A 25,506-nucleotide genomic window follows, 5' to 3' on the forward strand; every position below is an offset into this window, starting at 1 on the left:
CTTTGCCTGGTGGATGGAGCACAGGCCTGGGAATCAGAAGGACCTGGGTTCTTATCCCAGCTATATACTACTTGTCTGCTGTGAGACTGGGGCAAGTGTCTCTTATATTTTGTTTCCCAGACTGAGAGATGAGTGGCTTTGTGTCATGTGGTCCACCCAAACCCCAAATGCGGTCTCTGTTTTCTCCATAGTACCTCTTTGGTCCAGTGAGAGTAAAGCATCCACTTAAACCTAGCCCGAACAGACGAGTCACTTCACTTTTCATCTCTCTCCCCTCTTTTTGATGTGCGTCCTTATGTTCAATCAGTCGATTGTATGTGTTGATTGTTTACTGTTTGCAGAGCACTGTACTAAGCGCTTGGGAGAGTACAACAGAACAGTTGGTAGACACATTCCCTCCCAAGCAGACATTAATATAATATGGATTATGGATATATACTTAATTGCTGAGGGACTGAGGGAGGAGTGACTAAAGGGTACAAATCCAAGTACAAGGGTGAGGCAGAAGGGAAAGGGAGCTGTAGAATACAGGGCTTAGTCGGGGAAGGCCTCTGGAGAAGATATGATTTTTATAAGGCTTTGAAGGTGGGGAGTGTGATCATCTGTCAGACATGAAGGGCCAGAGGCAGGATGTGGACATGAGGTCGGCGGTGAGATAGACAAAATAGATGAGATAGAGTTACAGTGAGTAGGTTAGCATTTGAGGTGCTACGTGTGAAGGCTGGGTTGTAGCAAGGAGGCAAGGTTGGAGGGAGCAAGGTGATCATGCGCTTTAAAGTCAACGGTAAGGAGTCTCATTTTGATGTGGAAGTGGATGGAAAACCACTGGAGGTTCTTGAGGAATGGGGAAATGAGGACCAAAGGTTTTTTTGTTTTGTTTTAAGCAAAATGATCTAGGTAACAGAGTGAAGTATGGATCGGAGTCGGGAGAGACAGGAGATAGAGGTCAGCAAGGAGGCCGATGCAGTCAGTAGTCATAAGTGCTTCGATCAGTGCGGTAGTAGCGTGGAAAGGAAAGGGAGGGTGGATGTTAGCAGTATTGAGGTGGTAGAACCCTGAGGATTTGGTGACACTAAATATGTGGGTTGATTGAAAGAGAGAAGTTGAAGATAATGCCAAGGTTCCGGGCTTGTGACAGGGAGGTTAGTGGTGCTGTCTCTGGTGATGGGGAAATCACAGGGGGTATAGCGTTTGGGTGAGAATATGAGGAGGTCTGTTTGGAACATGTTTAGTTTGAAGTATCAGTAGGGAATTCAAATAGAGACGATCTGAAGGCAGGAGGAGATATGAAACTGCAGAGAAGGAGATCAGGGCTGGAGATTTAGGAGTCTTCCATGTAGAAATGGTAGTTGTAGCCATGGGAGCAAATGAGTTCTCCAAGGGAGTGAGTTTGGATGGAGAATAGAAGGGGACCCAGTTAGGAGGTGGGAGGCAGAGGGGAGGTCCATGAAAGAAACTGAGAAGGAGCAGCCAGAGAGATAGGAGAACCAGGAGAGAATGGTGTTAGGGAAGCCAAGGTTGGATAGATAATATTTCCAGGAGAGCAGGGTGGTCGACAGTGTCAAAGTCTGTTGAGAGGGTGAGGTGGATTAAGTTGGAGCAGAGACCGTTGGATTTGGCAAGAAGGAGGTCGTTGGTGACCTTTAAGAAGGCAGTTTTAGTGGAGTGAAGGGGGTGGAAAGCCACATTGGAGGGGGTTCCATTTATGTTCCATTCACTTTGGCCTGCAGTAGTGAATATTTTTGTAGGTGACAAACCTCTGGAGACTACCTTGACTGTGCAGTAACAGTAAACGAGTCTATAATGCATCTCATTATTCGTTTTTTTGTAATTATTTTTCCATCCAGAATAAGTACTTATCACATTGCCACAAATGACAAAAAATAATGCCAAGTCAGGAGAGTGCCAGAGTTCTTTCCTGGCTAGGAACCAATCCCAGCAGATGGCTGTTCGTGCCGCACCGCTGACAGGCTGGCCAGCCCCATTCAGAGCTACTTACATGAACCTCAGCCCAAAACGACAGTGGATTGCAGTGGCTAACTTCAGTCAGTCAATCAATCAGTGGTCCTGAGCATTTACTGAGCATTTACTATTGACTATTTACTATTGAGCATTTACTGTGTGCAGAGCACTGTACTAAGTGCTTGGGAGAGTACAGTAGCCTTCAGATGGAGCAGTGTCAGGCTGGAAGCTATTTCTATTCCCCTAATTGCCTGCACTAATGTGTAAAGTGGAAACTGCTCATTCTAGCCTCATGCTTCCCCCACACTTCCTCTGCTTCCAAGATCTTTGCTTGTTCTCTCATTTTTCATCCAGAGATAAAAGTAGCCGAGTACTTCTAAAAGTGGTCTCGATCACTTGAATTTACCTCTTTGAAATTCCCTTACAAATTCCCCAAACGAAAAATAGGTGGGCATGAAAATAAATTTGTGTGTTTTTTCCTTCTAATAAAATGAACTTTTTCACACTTATTTACAAATTCCCAAAGCTAGACCAATAAGTGGGCATGAAATAAGTTTATGTGTTTTCACCTTCCAGTAAAATGTATGCACTTAACCAAACTTTTTATGTTTGTAATTATTTTAGAAGCGCTTCCACTGCTGGTAAGAGTTATTCAGTCTGCAGATTCCAAAACCAAAGAAAATGTCAATGCTACAGAAAACTGCATTTCAGCAGTAGGGAAGATTATCAAATTTAAGCCTGACTGTGTAAATGTCGAAGAAATCCTCCCACACTGGTTATCATGGCTTCCGCTGCATGAAGATAAAGAGGAAGCTGTGCATACTTTTAATTATCTCTGTGATCTAATTGAAAGGTATAGTAAAAACACGCTCCGTGTCCCATGAAGATATGCCTGTCCTTCTCACTATATGTCTTCCCTAACACCTTTTCTCCCTCCCTGGATATTCTTGGCGTCTAATCTATACATGTTTGTTCAGGAAAAGTTTGAACTATTTGGTTTCTTTCTTCTAAATTCCGATACTCTGAAGAGCTCGATTCTAGTCAGTCAGTCCATCAGTGGAATTTATTGAGCACTTACAGGGTGCAGAGCACTGTTACTAAGTGCTTGGGAGGGCCCAATATTAAGAGTTAGCAATCCCATTCCCTAGTCACTGAGTTGCTGTTCCATTTTGGATAGCCCACAGTGGCTTCTAAGGCATTTTTGGCCTTGCCCAGGCAGAATGGATTGCTCTCTCTGCTGTAGCAAAGGAGCTATCGTAGTGCAACCCTCCGCGTCCAGGCCAAGGCTGGCCACATCTCCCTAGCTCCATGCACTAACCCACCTTGGGCTCCTCCCTTTCTGTTTTAGGCCACAGTAGCCCCAGAATCCAGGCAGGGCTGCAGGGATGCACAGAGCCAATCCCGGGTGCCTTGGGGAGTTGAAAAGGAGGGATGGGGTTCCTGTCGTAACAGTCTTCCGAGGAGGAGATTGACACATGTACCTATAAGAACTCCAAAGGATGTACATTATTTTGCTCTTTGGTTGTGTTTACTTCTTTCATTCACTCTGCTGTTTTGTGTTTTCATCTTTCATTTGGTTCAAAGCGTCCCTAAATACAAACTAGTCTCTGGTAAATCATAAAATTAAAATCAAGGGAAAATGGGAAATAGGAATAGGTGGTGACAAAAAGCTCAAGGTTGCTCCATTTTCATGCGTTTTAAAGGCCCCACCTCATAGCAAAGTACCTTCTAGTGCCTGCAGGATCCGATAATTATAGGCTTGTTCTTTTTTGTTGACTGCCCCAAAGGACATGAATATTATATTTAAACTTTCCTTCAAAAGTGAACCCTACTGTTTTGTCTACCATTTCTTTGCCAGTCTGTCCGAGAGCAGCTGGTGTCTCTTGGTTCCGTTCTCCTTCAAACTTCCCTTTTCATTCTTGCCAAAAGCTAGTCACATCATCAGGTCTTTCGCAAATAGATGCATGACAGAAGGAAAGCAACTTTCCAGTCTAACCTTAATAATAACATTGGTAATGGTGTTTATTAAGCATTTAATATGTGCTGAGCACTGGTCTAAATATGTGGTTATGAGATCAGGCCCAGTCCCTGTCCCCAGGGCTCACAATCTCTCTTTCCAGTTTTACAGACGAGGAAACTGAGGCCCAGAGAGGTTAAGTACTTTGCCCGAAGTCACAAAGGAGGCGGAGCTGGGATTCAGACCCCAGTCTGCTGACTCCCATTCCTTGCTCTTTTCGCTAGGCCTCCACTGGCTCCTACAGTGCAGGTCGTATAATCCTTTGGACTGTAAACTCGTTATGGGCTGGGAATGTGTCTGCTAATTCGGTTATATTGTACCCTCCCAAACACTTAGTACGGTGCTCAGCGCATAATAAGCACTCAATAAATACCATTGTTTGATTGATTGGTTTACATCAGGCTACAAGAAACTGGGCTAAAGTTACATATAGATAATTTTGCCTTTATACTGTTTTTGAAATCTAATTTTAGGCATACCGACTTTCCTAAAGCCTTCCATAGAAATGAAAGATTATTCCCTAAGAGAAGGGTGCTTTGGGTTCCCTGTTCATAAATTGTAGTTAAATTACGTTACAGGTTTTGGTACTACCTTGACTTTTGGGGAAAATCTCGCAACCCCCAAGAAGTACACAGGGTTTATTGGGCAGCTCAACTTGTGGATTCTCAGTGATGAATCGCCATTTTGTGTGTTGTCCTGTGAATTTTGCCACCCTGTTCCCAAAAGTTGGGCCTAGTTGGTTCAGACATCTTCATGTTGCCTCTTCCTGAATTCCCCATCTGTTTTGACCAGGACCGAAAAGTACTTTTGGACCATGTGTGGCAATATTGAATTGTCCCATAGAGTGACAACCCCAATAGGTCCTTAGAAAATCCTTCCCTTAGCGCAACAAATTCAGGATTTGTGGAGAGGGACGATTTATAGTCCGTTCTTCTAGTGGTTCTCGTCTTGGGTGCTTGATGCCACTTTGCACTCATGTAACCATTTCTCACACCCGGTTACATGAATAAACTGACACAGCATCACACTATGTCCAGGTAGACGTGCCTTGTCTCGGCCAGTCCCTACTTCTGGCACCGCATTCTAGCCAAAACATAAAGTGAAAGCAGGCATTGTAGAAGAACTGAGTATATGACCTTAGAAAGAAAATTATTTTCAAAGCCATTCAAATTCCTTCTTCTAGACTGTATTCAAACTTCATATGATTTTAGTTGATAGTTATGAAAAATATTTGCATATTTTCTTTTTTTTCTTTTTCTCTTCTCTTTTTTGTTTCAGTAATCATCCGATTGTTCTTGGTCCCAATAATTCCAATTTGCCCAGAATATTCCGCATAATCGCAGATGGAGAAGTTCATGAGGCCATTAAACATGAAGACCCCTGTGCCAAACGTCTGGCCAACGTTATTCGCCAAGTGCAGGTGAGCACACTTTAATTTGGTAAGGATAAAGGAAATACATTTTTTTTTTCTGGGTGTTCTCTTAAACTAGAAAAAGATTATGTCTCCTCATCCAGAGTGAAAACAGAGGCGTTTTACCGGGGGGACCTTGTTAACTCCCTCTTTGTTTTAGATTTCTGTCTCCCCCTTCTAGACTGTGAGCCCACTGATGGGTAGGGACTATCTCTATATGTTGCCAACTTGTACTTCCCAAAGCGCTTAGTACAGTGCTCTGCACACAGTAAGAGCTCAATAAATACAATTGATTGATTGATTTCCACCTAGGACCTCATCTGCTAACATTCACCGGCTGCTCCTGTGTGCATCCTGTTCCAAGACTTCTGGTCTACTATAATAATAGTAATAATAATAATTATGATATTTGTTATGCGCTTATGTTCTAAGTGCTGGGGTTGATACAAGGTAATCGGGTTGTCCCACGTGGGGCTCACAGTCTTCATCCCCATTTTACAGATGAGGTAACTGAGGCACAGAGAAGTTAAGTGACTTGCCCAAAGTCACACAGCTGATAAGTGGCAGAGCCGGGATTAGAGCCCACGACCTCTGACTCGCAGGCCTGTGCTCTTTCCACTAAGCCACACTGCTACTATCTATAGCTTGAAGCTGAGAGCAGCATAGGAGAAGGGAGATATGGAGTAAGCTTTTGGGAGAATATATGTTAGTATATAAATAGTATTTCAATCCTTTTGCCGTTCAGAATGCTGAAATATTTTGCAGTGAAAGATCACTAGCTTGATCTACATTCTAGCACACTGTGAGGATTGAAAATTGTTACATTTTATACATTTTTGAAAATTTTCTTCATTTAGAGAGGCACAGCATTTTGTCATCAAATCCCTGTGTCAATGCCATTTTTCATTTGTGTATCTTGTTATTAGTTGTTTCCCTCCCAAATTTGTCTTGGGTTCAAGTTAATTGTGCTTGACGATTTTGAAAAGGAAATTGTATGTGCTTCCTCTATTGTCACTGCAAGAGTTCTGCTCATAAATTCACCCCCTCTGCAAGTTCAGTTACCATGACCTGTAATGTTTTAGGGGAAATGAATGTCTCCATCTCCTTCCCCATTCTCCCTGTGGATCATTGTGATGATCATTAGCATTTTCAAGCAGTTCTGATGTGCAAAGCATTGGAGATATTCCACGTTATTAAGAGAATCAAAGATGAAGAAGGTGAGTTTATGAACAGAGCTCATGCAGTAATGGAGGGGGCAGAAGGGCTCCTAGGCTCCAATTCTGATTCCTGTATAAGGACCAAGGAAGTTTCTTGGTCACCTTTCCCAGAGTCAGGGAATGGGAGATTTCCTGGAATCTAGGAAATATCCAAATCCTCAGCATGACCTAACTAGTCGAGACAGTTATTCAGCAAGTGTGCATTGATTGGGACAGACCCATTTCTTGGTATTGAATGTTAATCAAATGAATTGGTTCGTAGGTCTCTAGGCTAGAAAGACCTACTCAGCAAGCCAGGAAATCCAAAGGTTTCTTGGAGATGTCATTTTTCCAAGCTGCAGTTTCTAAGTGTCTGAACTCTTTTCTTCCCCCTCAGACCTCTGGAGGATTATGGACCGAGTGCATATCGCAGCTCAGTACAGAGCAGCAGGCGGCCATACAAGAGCTCCTGAATTCCGCTTGAAGGGGCCTTACTGTCACCTCTGAGAAAAAAACTAACTCCAAATAAACGTTTACCCTTTTGTTTAGGTTTCTTTGTTTGGTTTTTGAGCAAAAGAGAACTGTAGTGCGTGTAGGACGTTCTTCTGATACCCAGCAGCATCAGGAAGAGAAGCACTGAGTTTCAGAGTGGCATTTAAATGGATTTCTATCCAACACTGAAGAAGTTCCCTAGAATCCCTACACTAGCACTAAAGAGTATTTTTCTATCAGTAAAAGCCTCCCCCGAGAAGGGGAAAGGGAAACAAATTAGACGTAAAGAGTTTAAGAAGAACAGCTTTAAGGTCAGTTAACCCAGCAGTAGGTGTGCATTATAACAGAGATCATTTCTATACATCTAGTGTTAACTGTATAAATTGGAGTGTGAGTCTTTCCATAGGGTAGAAAGGTGCCTTCTATCCAGCACACCGGTAGATCCAAAAGAGAAAACCCGAAGTCAAAACCATCGAGCATGAAGATCTCATATTGATGTCACTTTCGGTTCTTTTCCCCAAAAAGGCTTGCGTAGTGACTCAATGTGGAAAGCTGTTCATCTTCCAGCCCTTGAATGTGAAGTGTCTTTGGCATATGTCTGGCAGTGGTCTCTCCTTCACTCCTCAATAAACAATGTTGAAATACAATGAGACGCTTGTGTAAACATTCAGTGCTGTGTGGCTTTTATTCATTTAATTAATCCTTTTCTAAAAGGTGCTAGAATGACACCTCCCCCCACCATCCAAAAAAAAAATCCCTTTTCTAGACGGTGTTTTGACTTGAATCTTTTTACTGGTGTGATTTGCATTGGACAGTTCCAATTTTACATACTCTCAATTATTTTATCTTCTCCCTTCTAGCTGTTCTTCCTAATTAGCCATGCAGGAATTTGGTTGTCCTTCAGTTTGTGATCACAGATCCCTTAAGATTTGCATACTGGCAAATTTGCTGCAGCAGTCTAATTCAGATTAATTGCCAGTTACAAATTTAAAAGATTTGGTTAATGTTATTCTGGTTGCAAATTTCAGCTCTTGGTTGCCACATAGACCGTAGCAGTCCTTTCATTCATTACACGATGTTTTTAAAACATCGAATTGATATACCCAGAAAGGAGACCAATTCTTGTGATTTTCCTCTTCTTTTTATGTATTTATTGATTAGTCTCGCATAAGTAGCCGTGAATGCTTTACTCGTGTTTCTTTAGACATACAAGTTTTCTAAGGTCTTAGATTTCTGTTAAACATTTCAGTGTTAAACCTTTTACAGTTTGTACTAAACAACCTTGATATGAAGATGGACTTTATGCATAGATCAGAAAACTAATTTAAAAGAATTAAAGATTTTTCATTAAGTGATTTGCATTATTTTCTTAAAATATGAATTCCAAATTCCCTAAAGTGAAATAGAATGGGGCGAACTCATCGATGTGTTTTTAAGATTTATTTACAACTGGTCTCGTTTTGGCTTAATTCAAACTACTTGAGTTTGTTGGAAATTGGGAACACAGTCCTTCAGAACGTAAGTGTCAACACCTACAGCTGTAGAGCAGAATATGAACTACCCTCAGCTCATTGTTTTAATTAAAAATTCTAATCACAAAAACACAAAAACAACCATTCAGTGCACAGAGCTCACAGTTGATATCATATGGTGATATGTTTTGTTTTGTTGTCTGTCTCCCCCTTCTAGACTGTGAGCCCATTGTCGGGTAGGGGCCGTCTCTAGATGTTGCCGGCTTGTACTTCCCAAGCGTTTAGTACAGTGCTCTGCACACAGCGCTCAATAAATACGATTGAATGAATATAAATATTTTATTTCAGTGTCCTTGGGGTGTTGAGGACTAATGTAGCATCTGGAACTACTTTGGCATTAATTTCAAAATGAGAACAAAGCAGAATGCCAGAACAAGTGGATCCCAGACTGAGCCCCTTCCTTCCTCTCCCCCTCGTCCCCCTCTCCATCCCCCCCATCTTCCCTCCTTCCCGTCCCCACAGCACCTGTATATATGTATATATGTTTGTACATATTTATTACTCTATTTTACATGTACATATCTATTCTATTTATTTTATTTTGTTAGTATGTTTGGTTTTGTTCTCTGTCTCCCCCTTTTAGACTGTGAGTCCAATGTTGGGTAGGGACTGTCTCTATATGTTGCCAATTTGTACTTCCCAAGCGCTTAGTACAGTGCTCTGCACATAGTAAGCGCTCAATAAATGCGATTGATGATGATGATGATGATGATCTAAAGTGTTAATAGGTAATAAGCCCATCATAATGAGGTGGCACAGGAGAAGTTGGGGGAGAAGCGTCAATCATATTTATCGAGCGCTTACTGTGCGCAGAACACCGAGCGCTTGGGAGAGTACATTATATCAGGCACATTTCTTGCCCATAATGAGTTTACAGTCTAGAGGTGGAGGAGACGGACATTAATATAAATTAATAAGTAAATGACAGATGTACGTGAGTGCTGTGGGGCAGGGGGAAGGCGGGTTGAGTCAAGGGAGCAAGTCAGGGTGACACAGAAGGAAGTGGGAGAAGAAGAAAGGGGGGGCCTGTGGGGGGAGATACCTGATTGGGGGTAATCAAGGAATTTACCATTAACATCTTATAAGGGTTGCTTGGGATTTGGGTGCAGAAAGTCGTCAGTCTTCTTATTACGTCTTGTACTACTTTTGAGAATTTCAAATTCTAAACAAATCAATTTAATTCCTCTGTTGAATGCTTATTCTGTAGACCACTGTACAACAGTAGACATAATGTAAGTGTTGTGGGAAGAGAATGTCTACCAACTCGTAGATTATAATAATAATAATGGCATTTATTAAGCACTTACTATGTGCAAAGCACTGTTCTAAGCGCTGGGGAGGTTACAAGGTGATCAGGTTGTCCCACGTTGGGCTCACAGTCTTAATCCCCATTTTACAGATGAGGTAACTGAGGCACAGAGAAGTTAAGTGACTTGCCCAAAGTCACACAGCTGGCAGTTGGCAGAGCTGTGATTTGAACCCATGACCTCTGACTCCAAAGCCCGTGCTCTTTCCACTGAGCCACGCTGCTTCTCATTATACTCTCCCAAGCGCTTAGTACAGTGCTCTCTGCACACAGTAAGCTCTCAATACGATTGATTCCCTGCCCTCAAGAGGTTTGCAGTTTAGCGGGGGAGATGTACTAGAAGAAATGACAGGAGAATGCATCCCAGTTTAAAGATGTATGTGGTGGAAACTATAGTAATTGTTTTATAGCCTTTAAATTATTTGGAATTTTCCAGTTTTCTTACCGAATTATAGGTGAGGGAAGTATTAAATAAACTTCTGTCAACCTGACAGTCTTGTAAAAGCAGAGTTTCAGGTTTTCTAGAACCTTAAGTATCATTTCTGGCTTTTATAAGACCCTAAATCCTTGACCAATAAAAAGGCCTTATCTCAAAAGGACATATCTAAAGGGTCTCATTCTCCCAAACGTTTATTGACTGAGTGTACTAAGTATTTGGGAAAGTGCAGCAGAAGCTCTGTAATAATGTGGCTCCACCGCTTGTCAGCTGTGTGACCTTGGGTAAGTCACTTCTCTGTGCCTGTTACCGCATCTGTAAAACAGGGATAAAGACTGTGAGCCTCTTAGAGAAGCAGCGTGGCTCAGTGGAAAGAACACGGACTTTGGAGTCAGAGGTCATGGGTTTGAATCCCGACTCCACCAATTGTCAGCTGTGTGACTTTGGATAAGTCACTTAATTTCTGTGTGCCTCAGTTACCTCATCTGTAAAATGGGGATTAAGACTGTGAGCCCAACGTGGGACAACCTGATCACCTTGTAACCTCCCCAGCGCTTAAAACAGTGCTTTGCACATAGTAAGCGATTAATAAATTTCATCATCATCTTGAGGGATGTGGACTGTGTCCAACCGGATTAGCTGATTAGCTTGTATCTGAGCCAGTGCTTAGTAGGGTGCTTGGCACATAGTATGTGCTTAACAAACGCCATAAAAAAAAAGCACGGCTCATCTTCTCTGCCTTCAGTGACCATACTTACTAACTGAGGAGAGAAACACAAAAAATACCAACAAAGGGGCAGAAGAAAGAACAGGAAGCAGGTCAAAATATATTTTGGTGAAATTGTGGAGTGAATAATTGAATATACAATATACATCTGTTCAAATGAATCCCTCAATTTAGGTTCATTTTGAATCATGTTTAGGTTCATAACTTCTAGTGACATTTTTATTGCAGTACATGAACTATCATGGGCAGGAAGCTCCAAGCGTCTCAGGCATTTTTAATACAAGGGAATGGGCTCTGTGCCAACTGGCAAATTTTACTAGAAAAATACCTGCTATCTTCTTCCTCTCTTCCCCCACCCCGCCCCAATCCCCTTTGATAGTGAGTCCAATATGGGACAGGGTTGGGTCTGATCCGATTACCTTGTATCAAGCGCTTAGTACAGTGCTCTGCATACAGTAAGCGCTCAATACGATTGATGATCAATCCCATTTGCCCCTATCTTGCTACATTAGTAATATTTTGAATTTTATAAAATAGTATATTATAATAATTTTTACTGTGGTATTAAGTGCTTACTATGTGCCAAGAGCTGTTCTAAGCACTGGGGTAGATACAAAGTAATCAAGTTGTCCCACGTGGGGCTTACAGATGAGGTAACTGAGGCACAGAGAAGTTAAATGGTTTGCCCAAGGTCACACAGCACACAAGTGTCAGAGCTGGGATTAGAACCCACGTCCTCTGACTCCCAAGCCCGGGCTCTTTCCACTAAGCCATGCTGCTTCTCTACTATATATTGTAATATTGTACATTGAAGTATAGTATATATTGTATATTTTGTAATGTAATATTTTAAATATTATGAAGAATTGTAGGTAAAATAAAAGTTGTGAAGCTGCCCAAGAGAATATTTCCAAAAAGGCAAAATGCCTTTTTTTAAAAATTGCCTTAAAATTGTGAAGAGTCACAACCAGGAGCCTTATGAGTGACAGTTTGTGATGCTGTGAACAGCAACATTGGCTTCAAAGCTGTCCATCCCTTCACCCCCTCCTACCTCACCTCCCTTCTCTCCTTCTGCAGTCCAGCCCGCACCCTCTGCTCCTCTGCCACTAACCTCCTCACTGGGCCTTGATCTCACCTGTCAATCAATCAATCGTATTTATTGAGCACTTACTGTGTGCAGAGTACTGTACTAAGCGCTTGGGAAGTACAAGTTGGCAACATATAGAGACAGTCCCTACCCAACAGTGGGCTCACAGTCCCACCGTGGACCCCCTGGCCTGGAATGCCCTCCCTCCACACATCCGCCAAGCTAGCTCTCTTCCTCCTTTCAAATCCCTACTGAGAGCTCACCTCCTCCAGGAGGCCTTCCCACACTGAGCCCCGTTTTTCCTCTCCTCCTCCTCCCCCTCCCCACAGCACTTGTATATATCTGTACAGATTTATTACTCTATTTATTTTACTTGTACAGATTTACTACTCTATTTTGTTAATGATCCACATATAGCTAGATTTCTATTCTGACGGTTTTATCACCTGCCTAAATAATAATAATGATGGTATTTGTTAAGCGCTTACTATGTGCAGAGTACTGTTCTAAGCGCTGGGAAGGTTACAGGGTGATCAGGTTGTCCCACGGGGGGCACACAGTTTTAATCCCCATTTTAAAGATGAGGTAACGGAGGCATGGAGAAGTTAAGTGATTTGCCCAAAGTCACACAGCCACTGACAGTTGGCGGAGGCTGGATTTGAACCCATGACCTCTGATTCCCAAGCCCGGGCACTTTCCACCTTTCCATCAATCAATCGTATTTATTGAGTGCTTACTGTGTGCAGAGCACTGTACTAAGCGCTTGGGAAGTACAAGTTGGCAATATATAGAGACAGTCCCTACCCAACAGTGGGCTCACAGTCTAAAATGTTTTGTCTTGCTGTCTGTCTCCCCCCTCTAGACTGTGAGCCCGTTGTTGGGTAGGGACCGTCTCTATGTGTTGCCGACTTGTACTTCCCAAGCGCTTAGTACCCAGTAAGCGCTCAATAAGTACGATTGAACGAATGAATGAGGGGGGCGGGGCTTTGTCCCTCTTCTCCACGGTAACGGGCCCGGATCAATCAGTGATCGCCACGTGGAGCCCCAGCTGGGGCGCCTAAGGCAGTTAAAAGGCGGTTTTGAAGCACGAGGAGAGGCCTGCAACGAGCAGCACAGAGCCAAAGTGCGGGAGAGCATCACTTGGAAGTAAAGAAGGCAGCCACAATTGGAAGGAGCAACAAGCAGCATCGGCGGAACGGGCTCCTTTGACCAGCAGATTGGTGTTGGACCCTTGGTGGAGTGCCTGAGTGAGTGTGTGTCTGTGTCACTGCCTTGCACTTTGGTAAAACCAAGTAAAAAACTTTACACAGTAGCCTTGGACCCGGGGGGGTGGCTCGTGACAAAAATTCGTTGTATAGATCCTTTGTTCCAAATAGGTAGATTGACCAGTCCTCAGGAAGAAGAGATGGGGCTCCCTCCAACCTGGTAAAGCAAGGGAATAATAAGGAAAGTATTTAAGTGCTTACTGTGTGCCAAGCGCTGTACTGAGCACTGGGAAAGACAGAAGGTAATAGCTTGTCCCACATAATAATAATAAAAATGGCATTTATTAAGAGCTCACTATGGTCAAAGCACTGTTCTAAGAGGTGGGGAGGTTACAAGGTGATCAGGTTGTCCCAAGTGGGGCTCCCAGTCTTCATCCCCATTTTGCAGTTGAGGGAACTGAGGCACACAGAACTTAAGTGATGTGCCCGAAGTCACAGGTGACAAGTGGTGGAGCCGGGTTTTGAACCCGTGACCTCTGACTCCAAAGCCTGTGCTCTTTCTTTTAGACTGTGAGCCCACTGTTGGGTAGGGACTGTCTCTATATGTTGCCAACTTGTACTTCCCAAGCGCTTAGTACAGTGCTCTGCACACAGTAAGCGCTCAATAAATACGATCGATTGATTTCCATTGAGCCATGCTGCTTCTCCATGTCTTAATCCCCATTTTCCAGATGAGGTAACTGAGGCCCAGAGAAGTGACCTGCCCAAAGTCACACAGCTGACAAGTGGTGGAGCCGGGATTAGAACCCACGACCTCCGGCTCCCAGGCCTGTGCTCTTTCCACCAAGCCACGCTGCTTCTGTTATATTGTTGTACTGCACTCTTCCGAGCTCTCGGTACGGTGTTTTGCACTCAGTAAATGCGATTGATTGAGAAAATTTCTGTATTTAAAGTAGTCGAAAGATGGGTTTTGGTTAAGGCTGGAAATTTCTGTTTGCTGAGAGAAAAGCAAGCTCTAGAGGGCAGGAGAGGAGCATCAAGCTGTAGGGCGAAACCTCAATCTTTATTTTTACAAAACCAAGCTGGGGTGTTGGCAAAGTTGTGAAAAGATTGCCCCTTCGTGACATTTTAGATTGCCTCATCGTACTTGAGTCCATCGAAATCCGATCATTTGGCCATCATTTGTTGTTAATGAAATGAGGATGTTGAGAACAAATACCGCAATTATTATTCTGTCAGAGATCGATGAAAATTTAATTACGACTTTTGACGGGAATTTGTTTTTTATACTAGTCACCTCAACCATTTTCTTCCACCACTCATAAAAAAAAAAAAAAGCACAGGGGTACAGGGAGTGTAGGAGAGTGGCTGTTTTTCCTTCATGGCTGTGCTGTTCACCTCTAGACTGTGAACTTGTTGTGGGCAGGGAATATTATCTGTTTTATTGTTCTACTGTACTCTGCTAAGCGATTAGTCCAGTGCTTTGCACACAGTAAGCGCTCAATAATAAGACAATGAATAAATGAGAGCTCACTTTGTCACCAGTCTCACACAGAACTGGAGAACAGGCAAGTACTAATCCAATATTGGTTATTTGTACACCTCTTCAAGGAGTTGCCGTGCGGATTCTTTTAAAGTTTGCTTGTGTTGGGCTCAGAACTTTGTGCGAGTGGAAAAACGGAGCCAACAATCATCACCTAGATTTTGGCCATCCTGACGCATTGTTTCATATGCTCTGGTAAGGACTGAAGTTATTCAGTCTCTTTGAAATCCTCGCATCTCTCATCATCAAGAGGAGTTCTATTTGTGCTGAATGGAAACCACTTAGGGAATGCCTTCATTCTCTCTCTTTTATTAATTGTGAATACAAAATAGAGTTGCCAAAATTCATCTGTGTTATGCTTATAAGATCAGTGCAGCGTGTGAGCAGCCTAAAGTGAAGGACCACCTAATGTATTTTTTACAGATAGGGAAGGATATAACAGATGCAAGTGGAATTGGCAGACTGTCAAGTAATTCTGCATAACTTTTCCAGGCCAATGGTGGTAGTGTACAACTTCCTCTATATCTGTGAGTTGTATTCACCACAGACGGGCACTTATTTTTAGAGCACAGTTTGGTGTAATGAAAGAGCACTGGCCTGGGAGTCAAAAGGTCATGAGTTCTAATCTCGGCGCTGCCGCTTGCTGCTGTGTGACCTTGGGCAAGTCACTTAACTTCTCTGTGCCTCAGTTACCTCATCTGTCAAATGGGGATTAAGAGTATGAGCCCCATTTGGGACTCAACCCGATTTGCTTGTGTCCACCCCAGTGCTTCTCCAGTGGCTGGCACATAGTAAGCGCTTTACAAATACCACAGTTATTAGTATTATTCCAATACATCTGGTTAGTTGAGCACTTTTATCTACATCATGTATGTTTCATACTTAGCGTTGATTAGCAAGATGGGCCACTAATTGATTTGTTTTAATGTGTCCCTCCCTCTAGACTGAAAGCTCCTTGTGGGTAGGGAATGTCTACCAACTCTGTGGTACTCAGTGTAATTCTGTGTACACAGTGTTCAATAAATACCATTAACTGATTGATTGGTTAGTTGATTGATAGCCTGGAATAAGCCTCTGTTCCAGCATTGAGGCAAGTGCCACCTGCAGCATTGTCCTACATTCAGGTGGGGCATGGGGGACGGGTGTCAGAGGAATTATGTTTTATAATATGTTTTGACGGCAAGATGAAATTGTGCTGCAGGCAGGGTGGGCAGGAAAAATACATAAATGTGCTGAAGACATCTTCACACAATGCCTGTCCTTCCATGAAGCTTTCCCTAACTTCAGTCAGTCAGTCGTATTTATTGAGTGCTCATGGTCTGCAGAGCACTGTACTGAGCGCTTGGGGGAGTATAAGAGAACAATAAACAGGCATATTCCCTTCCCACAAGGAGATTACAGTCTAGAGGGGGTGATAGACATTAATATAAATAAATACAGACGTGTACATAAATGCTGAGGGCCTTCATTCATTCAATCATATTTATTGAGCACTTACTGTGTGCAGAGCACTGTACTAAGTGCTTCAGCCCTCATGGGGGTGGACTTAAAGGGAGAATGTTGGAATGACGCAGAAGTTAGTGGGAGGAAAAGAAAGGAGGGCTTAGTCAGGGAAGGCCTCTTGGAGGAGGTATGCCTTCATTAAGGCTTTGAAGTGGGGAAAAGTAATTGTCTGTCAGACGAAGAAGGAGGACATTCCAGGCCAGAGGCAGGATGTGCGTGAGAGGTTGGCAATGAGATAGATGAGATGGAGGTACAGCGAGAACGTCGGCATTAGGGGAGCCAATTTGTGGTAGAGTAGTGAGATAGGAAGGGGCAAAACTTTGAAGCCAATGGCTTAGTTCATTCATTCAATCGTATTTATTGAGCGCTTACTGTGTGCAGAGCACTGTACTAAGTGCTTGGGAAGTACAAGTCGGCAACATATAGAAATGGTTCCTACCCAACAACGGGCTCACAGTCTAGAAGGGGGAGACAGATAACAAAACAAAACATGTGGACAGGTGTCAAATCGTCAGAACAAATAGAAATAAAGCTAGATGCACATCATTAACAAAATAAATAGAATAGTAAGTATGTACAAGTAAAATAGAGTAATAAATCTGTACAAACATATATAAGGTGATATAAGGCTCATGAGGCAAAAAGAGTGAATTCAAAGCAGCACCAGTGCATCTATAGCTGCAAGCGATAAGCAAGTCCCCGTGTACGGTTTTTGGTGTGAGGTTCCCACAGTCGGACATGAATTGCAGCTCATCAATCACCGTCATGTGGAAGACGATGGTATATAATTCTTTACGTTGATACTGGTTCCCCGTCCATATGTCCACATATCTGTGTGGCTGGCGGGGCCTGAGGCGGCCCTGGTACAAAGATGATCTGCCACCTCCAGGGCTGTCAGCGAGTAAAGAGCACAGTATGAGATGTCTGATGACCTGGATTCCCCCACTTCCCCAAACCCCAGAGCTTCTGCAGTGACAATCCCTCTTTCCACAGGACTGCGAGTGCATCCAGATGGCCCGGATGATGATGATGGTATTTGTTAAGCACTTACTATGTGCCAGACACTGTTCTCAGTGCTGAGGTAGATACAAGCAAACCAGGTTGGACATAGTCCCTGTCCCACATGGGGCTCACAGTTTCAATCTCCATTGTACAGATGAGGGAACCGAGGCACAAAGAAGTGAAGTGACTCACTGTTGGGTAGGGACCGTCTTTATATGTTGCCAACTTGTACTTCCCAAGCACTTGGTACAGTGCTCTGCACACAGTAAGTGCTCAATAAATACGATTGATTGACTTGCTCAAGGTCACATAGCAGACAAGTGTGCTTCTCCCCCTTCTAGACTGTGAGCCCGTTGTTGGGTAGGGATTGTCTCTATCTGTTGCCTAATTGTACTTTCCAAGCGCTTAGTACAGTGTTCTGCACATAGCGCTCAATAAATAAGATTGAATGAATGAATGTGGCGGAGCTAGGATTAGAACCCATGTCCTCTGACTCCCAAGTCCGTGCTTTTTCCAAGCCACACTGCTTCTCAGGATGACTTGTTCCTCCTGCAGGCTAGCCCCATGAGTGCAGAAATGTAGAGGGAAATAGGGGAGGATGGGAATAAGAGAAAAGCTAAAGAAGCAGATAGGAAGAGTGTCAGATAAAGCCTTGGTCATGAGGGATGAGCTCAAGACTACAAGTCAGCAGACCTGGGTTCTAACCCCATTTCCCATTTCTGCCCCTGGCTGCTCTGTGTCTTTGAATAAATCACTTACCTTACTACGTCTGTTTTCTCATCAGTTTCACATCTCCCCCCTCAAGACTGTAAGCTTGTTGTAGACAGGAACCTGTCTGTTACATTGCACTCTCTCAAGTGCTTAGTAGAGCACTATGCACACAGTAAGTGCTCATTAAATATGATTGATCAATCTATGAAATCTGTGTAATAGGCCTCAGTTTCTTCATCTACTCTTCTTCCTTAGATTATAGGTTCAATGTGGGACAAAAATTGACTGACCTGATTATCTTGAACCTACCTCAGTGCTTAGAGCAGGATTTGGCACTTTATAAGTGCTAAACAAGCCACCATCGTTATTGTATATAAAGAGTCAGAGGCAGAGCAGAAAAGTTGGGGAAAGGCTACAAGGCAATTCCAAAATTACAAGGCATGAGGCATCCCAAGATGGATGAAGAATTTTGAGCATAGGGAATCACAGAAGAATTGAGTGGGGAGGGAAAGGAAAGAATAAGAAGGGAGAATGAAGAAAGACACACAGAGGGAATCAATCCATCACTAGTACTTATTGAGCACCTGCAGTGTACAGAGCACTTTAAGCACCTGAGAGAAAGTTTATTCTCTGAATTTGCAGAGATTTATTTCTCTGAATCTGAGGGAAACTGACAGACCGAGCCATTCATGGAACACTGGAGGAGAAAGAAACCAAGCTTCAGGAGCTGGTAGCTAACTCATGAAGGATAAATAGATATGTGTAAATGAATGAAAGTCAAGAGTATGCATAAATGCTAAAGTTAGGTGAATCAACCTAAAAGCAGCTGCAGAAGAACATGATGTGGGAAGTTGGAGCCTCATCAGGAAATGTTTCATGGAGGAGATCATGATCAATGGTATTTATTGAGTGCTTATGTGCAGAGCACTGTACTAAGTGTTTGGGAAAGTACAGTACAACAGACCTGGAGTTACAGGCAGGAAGTTGACAATAGGACACTGAGAAGCAAACTTGGAGGGAACAAAAAATGGGAGTTTAAATCAGCCCCTTTACTCTCCATCCAAACTGCTAGCATGTTGATCCAAACACTTATCCTCTCCCTGCTGGACTACAGCAACTGCCTTCTCGCTGATCTCCCGACCTCCTGTCTCTCCCCACTTCTATCCATACTTCACTGTGCTACACAGATCGTTTATCAACAAAAACGTTCAGGCCACATTTTCCCCACTCCCCTCCTCCACATCAAACTACTACAAATACTAAAGAAAAATATTTCCACATTATGCATAAACATGTGTGCTTATGAGTTTTAAGAGATAAGTTGACTCAGACGGTAACCATAGCAATGTTTTCAAAGGGGAATTTTCTAGAGAACTGTCTTGTCCATTTAGCATCGAAACTTTGAGGCTGGAGGTTTGTCCGTATGCAGTCATTTATGGTGGGGCCAGACTAGTGGTAAAGACTTTTTATTTTTATTTAACTAGTTTATGTGGCCTCGTGGGAGAGAGTTCACTGGTAAAAAGCTATTTGTATTTATCTGGAAAGCTGTGAGAGCTATTGAAGAAGGGCCAGAGTTGGTCCAGTTCCATTTGAATGAAAATAGGCCAAGACTCCCTCTTACTTAGGAATACTAACCACAGAGAGCTGAAGACATAGCCAAAGCAAGTGATGTTGCAATACATTGTAGCAGAGAAGACATTTGATAGAGAAACAGCGTGTTGCAGTGGGAAGAGCATGGGCTTTGGAGTCAGAGGTCTTGGGTTCAAATCCCGGCTCCGCCACTTGTCAGCTGTGTGACTTTGGGCCAGTCACTTAACTTCTCTGGGCCTCATTCACCTCATCTGTAAAATGGGTATGAAGACTGTGAGCCCCCCCGTGGGACAACCTGATCACCTTGCAACCTCCCCAGCGCTTAGAACAGTGCTTTGCACATAGTAAGCGCTTAATAAATGCCGTCATTATTATTATTATTATTTGATCTAAAGCTTGGAAATACTAATAATAATATAATAATGATGGTATTTGTTAAGTGCTTACTATATGCCAGGCACTGTAGTGGATAGAAGCCAGTCAAGTTGCACACAGTCCCTGGCCCATGTGGGGCTCACAGTCTCAATCCCCATTTTACAGATGAGGTAACGTGGGCCCAGAGAAGCGGAGTGACTTGCTTAAAGTCAAACAGCAGACAAGTGGTGGAGCTGGGATTAGAACCCATGACCTTCGGATTCCCAGGCCCGGGCTCTAGCCACTGTGCCATACTGCTTCTCTGGGACAAAGCAAGAGTATAATGAAAGGCCGCAGAAGGCTCTACTCTACTGAACTTCCTGTTGTCACGGTGACACTGTGGTTTGATGAGGGCCTGACTAGTCTCAGTAACAAAATAAGCAGAGCCCTGGGCTGCTTTAACCACTGGGCTGACCCAGTAAATAGCATTTTTCTCATTCTTGTGCTTCTGATTCAGACTTCCTTTGATCCCCGGCTTCCCTAATTGTTGGGAATTCATTTAAAAGAAAAATCCAGCTGCAGTTCATTTGTAAAAAGAAACAGCCTTGGCAAAATAAAAATAGCCAAGGAGATTAACTTCATTTCACTTTCCCGAACTCTGTCGGTCTGTTGACATTCACACAGATGCACGCATACACACAAATACACACAAACGTGCCGTTGAGTAGATTTTTGCGGGGGCTAGGTAGTTGATGTAGACACTTCATAATTTTGGTCCGGGCCATGTGTTGCTTGTTCCTTGTTGAATTGTTTTGATCAGTGTTTCATCTAGATTTAGCCCAGCCAGTGGAGGAACGCAGAGCTGGGCAGGAGATCTGAGTCCTTGCTTCAGCTCCAACACTGGTCTGCTGGGCAATTTTGGGCAAATCACTTAATTCATCAAGTCGTATTTATTCAGTCGTATTTATTGAGTGTTTACTGTGTGCAGAGCACTGTACTAAGTGCTTGGGAAGTAATGTTTCAGCTTCCCCATCTATAAAATAGGAACGAATGTAGCAGTGTGGTCTAGCGGTTAGTTCGGGCCCGGGAGTCAGAAAGACCTGGGTTCTAATTCCGACTCTTCCACTTTGCTGAGTGACTTTGGGCAAGTCATTTAATTTCTCTGTGCCTGTTACCTCATCTATAAAATGAGGAGTAAGACCGTAAGCCCCATGTGGGACATGGACTGCTTGCACTTCCTTGGATTTTTAAAAAATATCTGCCAAAATCTGTATCCGATGAGCATTGGGGTGAAAACCAGGAGTATGTTAAGTATATTATCTGATTTAGGTAAATGGAGAATTTAGTGGAGATATTGTGTGGAAAGAAAATGGAAAGGAGCTTCTTCTCCTCTAATAAAGTTAAAGAGCTTTGTAGCGCATGATGTGAGAGTATACAATGAGATCATCATCATCATCAATCGTATTTATTGAGCGCTTACTATGTGCTGAGCACTGTACTAAGTGCTTGGGAAGTACAAATTGGCGACATATAGAGACAGTCCCTACCCAACAGTGGGCTCACAGTCTAAAAGGGGGAGACAGAGAACAAAACCAAACATACTAACAAAACAAAATGAGATCATTTGCTGAAGTGGAATGCATATGGGTAGCTTACGGTACCACCATGCCATTGGTAATTTGGGTAGAAATAGAGAAGACATAATTGGAACAAAACCCAAAATATGCCATCTTCAAAGAGTTCCGAATGGAAGCGCTGTGTCCTCGTGGATAGAGCACAGGCCTGGGAACCAGAAGGACCTAGGTTCTAATCCTGGCTCTGCCACTTGTCTTCTGTGAGATCTTGGGCAAGTCACTTCACTTGTCTGTGCCACAGTTCCCACATCTGTAAAATGACAATTAAGACTGTGAGCCCCATGTGGGACATGGATTGGGTCCAACCTGATTATGTTGTACCTCCACCAGTGCTTTGTACAGAACCTGGCACAGAGTAAGGGCTTAACACATACCATAAAAAAATGAGAAAGCTCAGAAGTGAATCATTTGAATTAGAGCAATTCCAGCCATCCAGTGAATGTCCCTGGGGTTACTGAACTCTCTCCTAGGTAGGAGGGACCAACATAAGTAATAATAATAATGATGATGGCATTTATTAAGCGCTTACTATGTGCTCTAAGCACTGGGGAGGTTACAAGGTGATCAGGTTGTCCCACGGGGGGCTCACAGTCTTCATCCCCATTTTACAGATAACTGAGGCACAGAGAAGTTAAGTGACTTGCCCAAAGTCACACAGCTGACAATTGGCGGAGCCGGGATTTGAACCCATGATCTCTGACTCCAAAGCCCATGCTCTTTCCACTGAGCCACGCTGCTTCCCTACAATTGGGATTGGAAATGAAGCTGGCAAAGCCCAGAGCAGTCGCCCCAGTGAGTCAGGCTTTGGCTTAGAAAATTCTGTGAAGAAAACCCACCACAACCCGGAGAAGCTGAAGCCACTCAGCCTATCTAAATTAAACAGATTTCCTCCCTTCTTAGAAATCCAGATAAGAATGAATCCAATATTGGCAAAAAAATTCATTATTCTAAGGTACCCAGAAGGAGGATGGCAGAGGAGTGGATAAATTTTTCATCCATTTAGCCACAGGAGAGATAGGGAAAAAATATTTGAAAATCTAAGCAGCTTGAGTGGGTGATTGGAACTCTGAGGTTGTCTGAGCAGATAGATCCCATTATGCAGAAATACAGATAACATCTCTGCTCTGCTAATTAGAGCTTCGAATGCTGCTGACAGACATTCCACCTTGTCTCCTGTCCTAAAAATAAATAAGTAGCAAATAACCTTCCCCCTTCCATCATTTTTTCCCTTCCAGGCCAGCAGCTGTTTGTTCATTTCTAATCCCATCTGTGAAGCTGGATCCTAAACTCATCCTCTGAGCTGCAGATGGGTTTGATCTTTCCCAGAGATCAGAAGACAGATCCAGAGCCTTTCTATAAGGGTGGGGCTGCCCATCTTTCTTCAAGGGCCTGAAAGAGGGTTTGTGCAGGAAATGTCGGTTTCTGTTCCTCAGCTTTTCAGCTTTCACTTGGTGCTGCAGAGCAATCCTGCGAGGGTAAATGCTACCTGCAAGCCCTCTGGGAGTCTGGGTAAGCAGGGCTAGAAAGGGTCTGGATAACATTTGTCAATCAATCAATCAATCAGTCGATCAATGGTATTTACTGAGGGCTTACTGTGAGCGGAGCACTGTACTAAATCCTTGAGAGTAATAATGATGGCATTTACGCACTTACTATGTGCGACACACTGGAGTGCAGTGCAATAGGGTTGAGACACATTCTCTGCCCAAGGCGAGCTCACAGTCTAGAGGGGGAAGCAGAAATTAATATGATTAAGTAATTTATACTATATAATTGGTAGATATGTACATAAATGCTTTGAAGTTGAACTGTCTAAGGTTGAAGATAGATCTGTCTACATGTTTTGTTTTGTTGTCTGTCTCCCCCTTCTAGACTGTGAGCCCATTGTTGGCTAGGGACCGTCTCTATATGTTGCCGACTTGTACTTCCCAAGCGCTTAGTTCAGTGCTCTGCACACAGTAAGTGCTCAATAAATACGGCTGAATGAATGAATGAAGTTGAAGTTGAAGATGGGGCTTCAAAGAGAAAAGCAAAAGAGCCCAGTCTCAACATGGTGTTCCCCAGCTTCAGTTTTAGAACAGCTCAAATGGCTAATACCACCTCCTTGTCCTCACCCCTGGCCTATTTATTCTCTCCCCAAAGGGAAGCAATGGATGGAATGAGCGTCTGGCTTTCCCCAGGAGACATGCTTGCGGAAAAGGGGCGTGAGTGAGCGGGGCTGATCCTTCTGAGGGCTGGAGGAGAGTCTTGGGGAAGCCCAAACTTGGTGACAGAGAGGATAAAAAGCAGCATAGAGGGGAGAAAGAGAATAATAATATTTGTGCTATTTGTTAAAGGTTTACTATGTGCCAGGCACTGTACTAAGCACTGGGATTGTACTAAGTGCTGGGGAAGCTGCATGGCCTTATGGAAAAAGCCAGGGCCCAGAATAGGGGACCTGAGTTCCATTCTTGGTTCTGTCACTTGTCTGTGTGTGACCTTGGGCAAGTCACTTTTTTAATAGTACTCGTTTAAGTGCTTGGCTCAGTGGAAAAAGCATGGGCTTTGGAGTCAGGGGTCATGGGTTCAAATCCTGACTCCGACACATGTCAGCTGTGTGACTTTGGGCAAGTCACTTAACTTCTCTGTGCCTCAGTTACCTCATCCGTAAAAAATGGGGATTAAGACTGTGAGCCCCATGTGGGACAACCTGTTCATCTTGTAACCTCCCCAGTGCTTAGAACAGTGCTTTGCACATAGTAAGCACTTAATAAATGCTATTATCCAGCACTTAGAACGGTGCTTTGCCCATAATAAGCACTTAATAAATGCCATTAAAAAAAAACTTATCTGTGCCTCATTTTCTTCATCTGCAAAAATGGGGATTAAATACCTGTGGTCCTTCCCCATTAGACTGAATTCCATGTGGGACAGAGACTGATCATTTTGTATCTTCCCCCAGACTTAGTACAATGTTTGACACATAGTAAACTAATCAGGTTGGACCCAGTCCATGTCCCACCTGGGGCGCTCAGTCTTAATCCCCATTACACAGATGAGGAAACTGAAACACAGAAAAATTCAGTGACTCGCTCAAGGTTACACAACAGGCAAGTGGTGGAGCTGGGATCAGAACCCATGACTTTCTGACTCCTGGGAGTCTATCCCAGTCTAGTGCTCTATCACTAAATTATGCTGCTAGACATTCAATATATACTGATGATGATGAGAGCATCCGGTCATGGAGTAAAGAAGAGCAGAGGAGATGTGGCTTTGTTCCCATTCTCTTCCTCCCACTTCCATCACTGCTGCAGTCATGACAATAGCAGCAGGAGAAGCCATAATCAGGGCACAACCTTCTCTGCATCCACCAGGTTCCCTGTTGCTGACCTCAATTTAATGGGTCCTGACAGTGATGATTTGAGGGGCAGAGTAGCAGGCCTCCTGGGGGGCTTCTTCAGAGGTGTGGATAGACACTGGAAAAGAAAAGGAGAGAATACACCCTGGAATCTGCATTGCTTCATTGGAAGCAGCATGGGTTTGAGTGAACTGATGTTTGGTTGGAGCAGTAGCAATTAAGAGTCTAGACAAAACACTATGGAAATTAGGAAAAATAAAAACTAAACAGAACTGCCCAGGATGAAAAGAAATGATTGGTTTCTTCTTTTCAGATGTTACATTTTTCCAATTCTAGAGCCTCAGGGCCTACATAGAAAAAGTGAGTAGCATTTATTTTTCAACAGCCTAAGGCTTCACACTCTTACAAATGCAGACCAAAGTCAGACTTGAAAAAATAAATCTTGCACTTGCCTCTATGGT

The 25,506-nt window shown here is 43.3% G+C and overlaps 1 protein-coding gene across 1 annotated transcript in view; it reads left to right on the top strand.

Annotated features, from left to right (window-relative positions):
• The window catches only part of IPO5 (importin 5), a 68,619-nt gene extending 60,891 nt beyond the window's left edge, over positions 1–7,728 (top strand). Inside the window, exons 26-28 of the mRNA XM_038759058.1 lie at positions 2,587–2,815; positions 5,258–5,399; positions 6,984–7,728. Of these exons, the coding sequence (XP_038614986.1) occupies positions 2,587–2,815; positions 5,258–5,399; positions 6,984–7,070 (458 nt within the window). The 3' untranslated portion in view covers positions 7,071–7,728. The remainder of the gene's footprint in view (positions 1–2,586; positions 2,816–5,257; positions 5,400–6,983) is intronic.
• Positions 7,729–25,506: the final 17,778 nt, after the last annotated feature.

The sequence above is a fragment of the Tachyglossus aculeatus genome, chromosome 17 (assembly GCF_015852505.1).
Source record: "Tachyglossus aculeatus isolate mTacAcu1 chromosome 17, mTacAcu1.pri, whole genome shotgun sequence".
NCBI classification, from domain to species: domain Eukaryota; kingdom Metazoa; phylum Chordata; class Mammalia; order Monotremata; family Tachyglossidae; genus Tachyglossus; species Tachyglossus aculeatus.